This window comes from Elephas maximus, chromosome 8 (assembly GCF_024166365.1).
Source record: "Elephas maximus indicus isolate mEleMax1 chromosome 8, mEleMax1 primary haplotype, whole genome shotgun sequence".
NCBI lineage: Eukaryota > Metazoa > Chordata > Mammalia > Proboscidea > Elephantidae > Elephas > Elephas maximus.
This window is the reverse complement of record NC_064826.1, coordinates 7,799,857-7,809,997: the sequence shown is the minus strand read 5'-3', so window position 1 is coordinate 7,809,997 and position 10,141 is coordinate 7,799,857. Positions and strand designations below refer to the sequence as shown.

General features: G+C 49.9%; 1 gene segment (V, D, J or C); it reads left to right on the top strand.

Moving 5' to 3' along the window:
* The first annotated feature begins 4,526 nt into the window (after positions 1 to 4,526).
* On the top strand, positions 4,527 to 5,016 carry LOC126082174 (T cell receptor beta variable 6-5-like). The segment is given in 2 exon segments: positions 4,527 to 4,569; positions 4,664 to 5,016. Coding segments are annotated over 2 exon segments (396 nt in total).
* Positions 5,017 to 10,141: the final 5,125 nt, after the last annotated feature.

The window sequence follows — 10,141 nt, the reverse complement described above, 5'->3', positions numbered from 1 at the left end:
CTCAGACCAGTTCTCAGGCCAACAGTTCCCTGACTTCTTCTCAGAGCTGAATCTGAGTGCCCTTGATAGGTGGGACTTGGTCATGTTCTTCTGCCAGCAGCTTGCACAGCCCTGCAGAGCCCCAGCTGCTCTGTGCACAAAGCCCTCTGGCAGCTCAGGAAGTGACCATAAGAGAGGAGGCAGACTTCCCCAAGCAGCTGATTACGAGCGTACGATATTTATATAACTGTTAATATTTGGTTTATTAGCAAACACGCACTTTATCAACTCTACTCCACTTAGGACTCAAGCAGTGATCTTGGCTGCAGTGTGCTGGGCATCACTGGGCTTTGTCTGCAGGACCTTCCTGAACAATTACTAATCAAGCTCACACTGACCCTGAAGAGGGCACTGTTGTTGCCTCATCTTCCAGTGAGAACACTGGTTTGTTGAGCTGAATCCCTGGCATCCACATGGGGCAGGATGCCCCCTTAGCCCAGGGCTGTGGGATATTAAGCCCACCTTCTCAAGCACCACATCTTTTATTTTTTGCTTTAACAAAGAGAAATTCATTTTCTCACAGTCTAGTAGGCTAGAAGTCCAAATTCAGGGCATCAGCTCCAGGGCAAGGCCCTCTGTCTGTAGTCTCTGGAGGAAGGTCCCTTTGGTCAATCTGCCTGGACGAGGAGCTTCTCTGTGCAGGAACCCCAGGTACAAAGGATGCACTCTGCTCCCAGGGCTTCTTACTTGGTTAAACACCACAGCGTAAGACATGTACATTAAAAGAGGGCCTCATCTGTGGTTGTACACTATTTCTATATAAAAATTGTTCATCCTATATCATCCTCGCTGGGTGACAGTACTTTGGAGGTTTGGGGAGTATTTTATTTTAAATATTCACCCAAATCACCGAAAGTACCCTAATGATTTAACCTGAGCGCCTAAATGACAGAAATACTTGGAGAGTTGAAAACACAGGAAAGTTGTTTCATACTGGAAATAATCATGAACTCAAAGGTCCAAACTGTCTTGGGAGGAGGTCAAAGACAGCACACCCTCTTGGGAGAAATGTCCAAATTTCACTTATTCTGGGATGTGCCCTTGTGTACACTGAGGAGGCCCTGAGCCAAGAACCCGGCTGGGACAATGGAATCCTTGAGCGATTCCAAGAGAGCCCAGGTCCCATTTTCCCAACACACTGCCTGAGGAGACCCTTCTTTTCCTTCCCTGGGCCCCGAAACCATGGGCTCCAGTCTCCTCTGCTGCATGGCCTCTGCCTCCTGGGTGCAGCTGAGTCTTCAGACCACCAAGTAATCCCATTGTTTGTGTGTGGATGTGGGTGTGAATGTGTGCGGGAGTGTGTTTTATGCATGTGGATACATGTTTGTGATATGTGGTATATGGTGTGTGCATGTGTGTGACCTATGAACATGTGTGTATGTGCGCAGTATGTGGTGTATGTGTGTGCCTGTGTGTTCCATATGGCATGTGGTGTGTGCATGTGGGTGTTGTATGCATGTGTGTGATGTGTGCATGTATGTGGTGTGTGCCCAAGGTCTGACACCCCGATCCCTCCCATGTCCATAGTTGGAGAGTCAGGTACTGAGTCATCTGCAAATGAAGGAAACTTTTGCTTTGTAAATGGGCTTGGATGCAGCTCTGTGCCAGAGAGCATCTTCCGCTCCAGTAAAGTTTAGGTCCAGAGTCAAGTTTGGGGCCACGGTTCTTCAGGTTCTGCACATGGACCAACATCTTGGTTTGCACACGTGTAGGATTCAGTACTAATTCAGGTGCGGTCAGGCCAAGCCTCAGTTGGAAACCACGGCTTGGCAGGCTACAAGGGATGGGGAAACTCTGGAGGAGTGGGTGATGTCTCTGCGGCAGCTTCAACATCACAGAATGATCCTATCAGGGAAAAGGGGTGCAGAGCATTAGAGTGCTAGGCCTAGGACACCCCAGCCTGAGTGGGAAACACTGCCCACCCTGCCTGGCCCACCATAAGCTCCAGGCTCCTCTGCTGCGTGGCCCACTGCCTCCTGGGGTAGGTGAGTGCTGGCCACAGGTGGGAAGGCATCAACCTGCCTTTACCATCCCCGAAGTTCAAGCCCTATCATGAGGATGGCTGCAGCCAGGCCCCTGCACTCTGTCCTCAGCTTCTTCCCTGTCCCCCCTTATACAGGCCCAATGGGTTCTGGAGTCACCCAGTGCCTGAGACACCTGAGCAAAGCATAAGGACAGCAGGTGATGCTGAGCTGTTCCCCCCTCTCTGGGGACCTTTGTGTGTACTGGTACCAGTAGGCTCAGGGCAAGGGCCCTCAGTTCCTCCTAGAATATTGACAGCAAAGAGAGAGACAAAGGTGACATCCGGCATCAGTTCTCAGGCCACCTGACTACCACTCGGAGCTGAATGTGAGTGCCCTGGAGCGTGGGGGACTTGGCTGTGTTCCTCTGTGTCAGCAACTTGCACAGCCCTGCAGAGCACTGGCCACCCTTTACACAAAGCCCTCTGCCCAGCTTAGAAGTGATGGTGAGAATGAGGGCGGCCTCCAGGCTGAGCTCAGGCCAGCTGAGCCGAGGGCTCCCCAGACTCTCTTTGCTCATCCCTGTAACCTGTGTCAGTGCTGACAGAAGTGTGCTGAGGAAGGACTGTGTGACGGTTTGTTCAGATGCAGAACCACTACTGACAGAGGTGAAGCCACTCTCCTGCAGGCAGAGGTCACAAACAGCAAAGCGAGGGGGCACACTGGGCTCCATTCCTCTGGCACCTGTGGGCCTTCCGACCCCCCTGCAGAACTATCCCTGCTTCAGCTTCTCCTTTTCAGGCCCAGGTGTGCAGGAGGAGGAAGGTCATAGGTCATGCACCACGTGGGATTATCACGCTGCCTCCCTGACAACTTCAGACCCTGCGTGGATCCTACAGGTGACAAGAGAAAAGGCGCACCTTGCTGCACTGAAGCTGTTGTTCTGAAGAGGGGGTGTGCCATATTTCATGAAAGCTGTCCCTGGGGGATGCAAAAGGTGACCACACTCAGCTGCTAACCGAAAGGCTGGAGGTTCCAGTCCACTCAGAGCTACATCAAAACAAAGGCCTGGCAATCTACTTCTGCAAAAACATCTACTGAAAACCCTATGGAGCACAGTTATACTCTGACACACACGGAGTCACCGTGAGTTGGAGTTGACTCAGTGGCAGCTGGTTTTGTTGGGTTTTGTGTGAGTGGGGGGTTCCAGTGGAGTCTTCCCTGTTGCACACAGAGAGGAAGGGGGGTTTGCTAAGGAGTCTTCCTGTTCATGGTGCAGCCTACCAGGAGAGAAAGGACGAAAAGAGTTGGAATTTGTTAGTCTATTTCCTTTATTTAACCCACATTTTTGTGCCCTCTACTTTGTACAAGATTTGGGATCACATGAAATAAGAAACTTAAAATGAAAGTAACTCTGTATCTTGCCTCGGGAGCTCCAGGGTCTACAATCCTAAATGTCCAATATCGATCCTAAACACCTACCTGTTTCTGTGGAAACTTCTGTCTCACGAGTCACAGGGAATTACAGAATGCAGGGGGTCAGGGCACTACTGTGCATGCAGGGTGCAGCTCTGCTCCCTGGAGAAGGTTCCAGAAGGAAACACACATGGACAATTTTATCAGTATCTGGCTGCATCCGAGTAGACTGTGACTCACAGCAACCCCATCTGAGTCAGAGTAGAACGTCTCCACGGGGTTTCCAGTCCCTGACTTTTCATAAGCAGATCTGCAGGCCTTACTTTGGAGGCACCTCTGGGAGCACTCAAACCTCCAACCTTTTGGTTAGCAGCTGAGTGTGTTAAGCCTTTGCACCACCAGGAACTCAGTCCACTGATTAGCAACCTTAATTCAACCTGCAGCCTTAACCCCCGGCCATGAAGTCTAATACACTCACAGGCTCCAGGGCTTGGGATGTGGACATCTTTGGGGATGGTTCTCCTGCCGACCACTCAGGAAGCAGGTGCCCTGATGAATCTAGCTAGGTGTGGGCAGGTGTCCCACCAGTCAGTGAATTGATAAGGAATTGAGTGAAACCTTCCCGAGTGCTGGTTGCAGAGGTGCACTCGGATCTGTAGCCCTGACTCCAGAGAGAGTCTTTGCAGGCAGAAGGGGGTTAACAGGAGGGTGGATGACCGAGCAAATGAGAAAAGGACTCTTGAAGGAGTTCCAGAACACAGGAGTCTTAAATTGCACCAGGAAGCCACAAGGATCTCCCCTGACATTCCGGACTGCAGGGACAGTTAGGTAAATAAAAGCCAGTGAGCCAAGGAGGAATCCCATCCTTAGGGAGAAATTTATGCAGAGTTACAAACTGTTTTGCACAAAGGCAGGAAAGACTTCTCTACACAGGACCTGTGCAAATTCAGAGCAGTGCATTCCTCCCAGTCTGGGCTGTTGGCCTGAGTGTTTATTTTGACTGGAGGTTGCAGGGAAAAGGGGCGTGGCCACTGGGACAGGCTGCTCTGGGGCCAGGCTGGGGCAGGAGGGTGACATCTCAGAAGGACCCCTCCAGAGGTCGTTTCTGCCATGCGCCTCCTGTGCGCTGTGGTCCTGGCTGTCCTGGGGGCAGGTGCGTCCTGGGCAGGACCCTCCCCTCTCCTATGACTTCCAGATCCTTCCCCAGCCTTTCCCTTTGGCACCAGCTTTGGTCTCTCTCTCCACAGGGCACACGGATGCTGGCATCACCCAGAACCCGAGGCACAAAATCACGAGGACAGGAGGGAACGTGACCCTGCAATGTACCCAGAACATGGACCACAACGCCATGTACTGGTACCGACAAGACCCGGGACTGGGGCTGAGGCTGATCCACTACTCTGCCGGTGTTGGTGATGCCGAAAATGGTGACATCCCCGAGGATTACAGCGTCTCCAGATCAAAAAAGGAGCACTTCCACCTCACTCTGGGGTCGGCCGCCCCCTCGCAGACAGCTGTGTACTTCTGCACCAGCAGTTACTCCACAGTGCTGCAGGGTCACATCAGCCCCTCACAAAAAGGGCTCACGAGGCCCCCATAGCCTGCTCAGACCCAGGGCCTCAGAGCTGGGGTGGAAGGTGCAGGGCCCTCCATTCCTGCTGAGGTCCAGCTCCAGGCCACTCTCAGCCAGCCTAGACCTGGGGATGGGACTCAGTCATGTGTCTCTGGGGCAGCAGCAATCACACAGCGCTGCAGTGTGTCCTGCCCCCGAGCCCCTCACCTGGCACCCATGCTCCCCCCGAAGGAAAGGGAGTTTGAAACTACATTGTCCAGTTAAAGAAAGTAGACATATTTTAGTGACCATGGAACACCTGGGGGTTCTTCTAGCAGTGAAATGAGGAGCTGAACCCCCTATAACAGCCTCGTGGGTACTGGAAGCAGGGGGAGATGCTCTAGAGCATATTACACACTGGTGTTTCTGGACGAGGAGCCTGAGTTTCCTTCCACAAAGAAGAGGAGGAGAACCTTTTCTGTGGCATGGAGACTTGAACGGAAGGGCTTTGCCATGGATCGTGGGTAGAGTCCTTCATGGAGATGAGAGAACCCAGGGGACATTGGTCTTTGACAGGCAAAAGGAATAGGAGCTCTGGACTTAGACACTGGCCCAGCCCTCACTTCGTCTCCTGAGTCCCTGGATACCCCAGGGACTTCAAGCTTGTTCAGGCCCAGCCAAGTCAGCCCCCAGTGCCCACCCTGCCTAAGGATGGGGATGCTGAGCAGTGTGGCCAGGAGGGTAGAGGGGCCACGGCAGACACGACCACATGGACCATGGGATCGTCCTCAGTCAGGCATTTGAGGTGCTGGAGGTGGGTCACAGTGAACATGCCTGGCAGACGAGGAGAGTGGTGAGGAAGAATTTGCACTTAGAGATGTGGTGTGAGTCTCCTGTCCAGACAGTCCTGGGGCTCTGGGCCAGCACCCATGAGGTGATGTTTTCAAAAAGGGGCTTGTATATATTCAAATCAGTTGTCAAAGTGTGTTATAATATAATCACGTTTCTGGAGGCCTTGGAGACTGATGAGACAGTGACATGACCTGACTTCTGTGGGGAGGAATGTCTCCCTCCTCTGCTCATGAGCACAAAGACCCTGAACCAACAAACTCTCCAGGCCTACCTGACCCACCATGGCCTCCCGGGTCATCCACTGTGTGACCCTCTGCCTCCTGGGGGCAGGTGAGTCCCTGGACACCAAGTATTTCCCGTGTGTATGTGCGCACATGTGTCCATGCATGGGGGGCACGTGTGAGTGTGTGTGTAAGTGGTACGTACAGTGTGTATATTTGGTGTGTGTCTGTGTGGTGATTCCCATCATTGTCCCCATTCTGTTCCCAGTGTCTGTCTCCTCAGGTCACATAGATGCCAGAGTATCCAAGGCCCCTGGCACAGTGTCACAAAGAGAGGTGAGGCCATAGCCTTCAGGGACAAAACTGCCTTTACTGGTACCGACAGAACCTGGTGTTTTTGATGTAGTTCCAAACTGAGGCAGCAGAGACGTCGGGGATGCCTGAGGCTCGGTTCTCAGTGGAGAAGCCTGATGGGACATCTTCCATGCTGAGGATCCAGCCTCTGGAGCCAGGGGACTCGGCCGCATACCTCTGTGCCAGCAGCTTAGCCACAGCATGGGATGGCCACCTCCTTCCTGTGCACAAACCACGTACATCTACTCTGTCCTTGCCGCTCCTAGAAGCCTGAGCAGAGCCTTCCTCTGTCCTCCACTCCCCAGGGAAAGCAGTAGACTAGGACAGCAGCTGACCTTTGTGTAGGAGAAGGCCAGACCACAGGAGAAATCCTGAAGTGCTATGGCTGTTGGCCGGTGGATGGAAATCATTAGAAGGTAACAGAAATGCCTGCTCACGCCTCAGCTGATCTGTGTTTACTTGAGTTACCTTGATGGTCTTGTGTGTGGTGATGGTAAGGGCATCTTGGTATATCTTCAGTAATGGAGAGAAAAAAAAACCCTACTCTCAAGTGCTGGGTTTTTCTTGTATTTTACACTAGATATTATTTCCTTCTATCCCCAGGTCTATCCCTCTCCCTTTTAGAACATGGTATTAAGGGAAGAAAATCCCAGTTAGACAATAATTCTCAGATATGCCATAGGATTTAAGCAGAATGAGTAGAATAGGGATGATAAACATGGTAAGTTGAAGGAATAGAGTTAGGGAGTTTAGGCTGGGTTCTCTAGAGGAGCAAAACCAGTGAAGTGTATGTATAAATATATATAGAAAGATTTATTTCAAGGAGATGGCTCACACAATTGTGGAGGCTGGCAAGTCCTAAATCCACCGGTCAGGTGTCAGGCTAAAGGCTTCTCCACGAACCGGAGGTCAATCATGAGATGAGTGCAGGATCGAGAGAGAGAGAATGTTCTTTTCCAGAACATCCACATACATTGGATGCAGGCCACACCCCCAGGGAAACTGCCATTCCAATTGATTGGCTGCTCACATCAGATCACAAAACAGAGGATGATTAAATAACATCTGCCAAACCATAAGAACCATGGCCTAGCCAAGTTGACAGATAACATTAAGCTTCACATAGGGCTAGGACTAGTGTTGGAACTGGGGTTAGACGATGTTGATTGTAAAACTTGCAGAATATTCTGGAATATGCACCCTGCCATCTATGCAGAGGTCCCTGAGTGGGGCACAAGTTTATGCTCAACTACTAATTGAAACGTTGGGGGTTCTAATCCATCCAATAGAATGACAGAGGAAAGCGTTGCAGATCTGCTTCCATAGAGGTAACCCTCAAGAAAACCCTATGGAGCTCAGTTCTACTCAGTAACACATGAGGTCCTCAGAAGCTGAAATCAAAGGCAATGGTTTGATGTCTGGTTTTGAATATGCAGACACTTCCCAGCAATCCTTGGGCCAGTGCAGAAGGGTTAAACAATGATGATGCTTCCCTTTTTGACCATAAGATGGGCCTGTGGTACTACTGAGATCAGGGTCCTGGGTGTGTCCAGATGAGCTGCCCAGGAGGTGAAGGGTGAAGAAAAACATCATTGATCCAATATTAGGCAGATGTTTGAGGCTCCTGGAAACCCTGGTGGCTTAGTGCTTAAGAGCTCTGGCTACAAACCAAAAGGTTGGCAGTTCGAATCTACCAGGTGCTCTTTGGAAACCCTATGGAGCAGTTCTACTGTGTCCTATAGGGTCGCTAAGAGTCGGAATCGAATGGAGGGCAACAGGTTTGGTTTTTTTTTTTTTAAAGCTCTCAGTCACTGCCAGCTACCTACAGCTCTGTGGGGAGGTGTTAGGTCCCTCTAATTGCTAATGAGAACCACAGTGGGAGAACTGTGGACCCACAGCCTTGATGCCAGGGAGAGGTGCAAAGAGAGGAAGATGAGAAACCCTAGGGTGGGGTCTACCCTGAAATCAGAGGTCTGCTCCTCAGCTTGTCCTTCCGGCAATCAGAGGGGCCTAAGCCTGATACCCTGGAGGAAAGCTGATCCAACTCTCTACTGGAGGAGGGGGTCTAGGGAATAGGAGGAGGAGGAAGGAGGGAAGAGAGGAGAAGAAACACAGGAGGAAGAACCACCTCTGTCCCCTATCAGACAAAAATGCTCTGGTGGGAAAACACATGTCAGTTGCAAACTATAACACCTACAAGGGAACAAACTACCCAGGGGAAATGTTAATACATGGAGCACACAGCAGCACTGGACCTGGAGATAATCAAAAAAAAAAAAAAAAACAAAACAACCCAAACCCGCTGCCCTTGAGTTGATTCTGACTCATAGCCACCAGCTAGTACAATTATCAGCCAGAGACTGTAAGCTAAGTCTCTACCAAGCACCTGTGGGCATAGGACAGGTTTTGAAGGGCTCTGAAAGTATCTCAAGGGTCTATTAAGGAAGGAACTGAAATAACCATTGCTTTGGCTTTTTTTTTTTTTGGCTTGAGCTAAAACCCATGAGCTCTTCCAATTTTTTCTTATAAAAGATAACAAAGTAATATCGGGCATTAAGTTTCTTCTCCTCCAGCACACATCCGTTCCTGGCACTTTACAGGTGGACACCCACACCCGAGAGCCAGTTTTCTTAACATGGATGAATGAACTCCAGGACTAGGAGGTCCAGAGGTGGGCTTTCCAGGGTACAAAGGCACATGCAGGAACAGTGTGGGTGTCCGTACACACCTCCCCAGGTCACAGTTGTTTTTAGGTGCCCTCGAGTCAGCTCTGACTCATAGCAACCCTATATACCACAGAAGGAAGCACTGCCCGGTCCTGCACCATGCTCACAATTGTTATGCTTGAGCACATTGTTGCAACCACTGTGTCAGTCCATCTCATTGAGGGTCTTCTTCTTTTCCACTGACCCTGTACTTTACCAAGCATAATATCCTTCTCAGGGACTGGCCCTTCCTGGCAACATGTCCAAAGCATGTAAGATGCAGTCTCACCATTCTTGTTTCTACAGAACATTCTAGTTGTACTTCTGGGACAGATTTGTTTATTCTTTTGGCAGTCCATGGTATATTCAATATTCTTCTCCAGCATCACAATTCAAAGGCGTCAATTCTTCTTCAGTCTTTCTTATTCACTGTCCAACTTTCTCATGCGCATGATGTAATTGAAAATACCATGGCTTGGATTTTTTTTTTTGGGGGGGGTTAGGCCCACCTTAGTCTTCAAAGAGATATCTTTGCTTTTCAAAACTTTAAAGAGGTCCTTTGCAGCAGATTTGCCCAATGCAATGCATCTTTTGATTTCTCGACTCCTGCTTCCATTGCTGTTGATTGTGGATCCAAGTAAAAAGTAGTCCTGAACAAATTCAATCTTTTCTCTGTTTATCATGATGTTGCATATTGGTCTAGTTGTGATGATTTTTGTTTTCTTTATGTTGAGGTGTAATCCATACTGAAGGCTGTGGTCTTTGATCTTCATCAGTAAGTGCTTCAAATCCTCTTCACTTTCAGCAAGTAAGGTTGTGTCATCTGCGTAATGCAGGTTATTAATGAGTCTTCCTCCAATCCTGATGCCCCGTTCTTCATATAGTCCAGTTTCTTGGATTATTTCCTCAGCATACACATTGAATAGGTATGGTAAAAGAGTAGAACCCTGACAAGCACTTTTCCTGAATTTAAACCACACAGTATCCCCTTGTTCTGTCTGAACGACTGCCTCTTGATCTGTGTACAGTTTCCTGATTAGC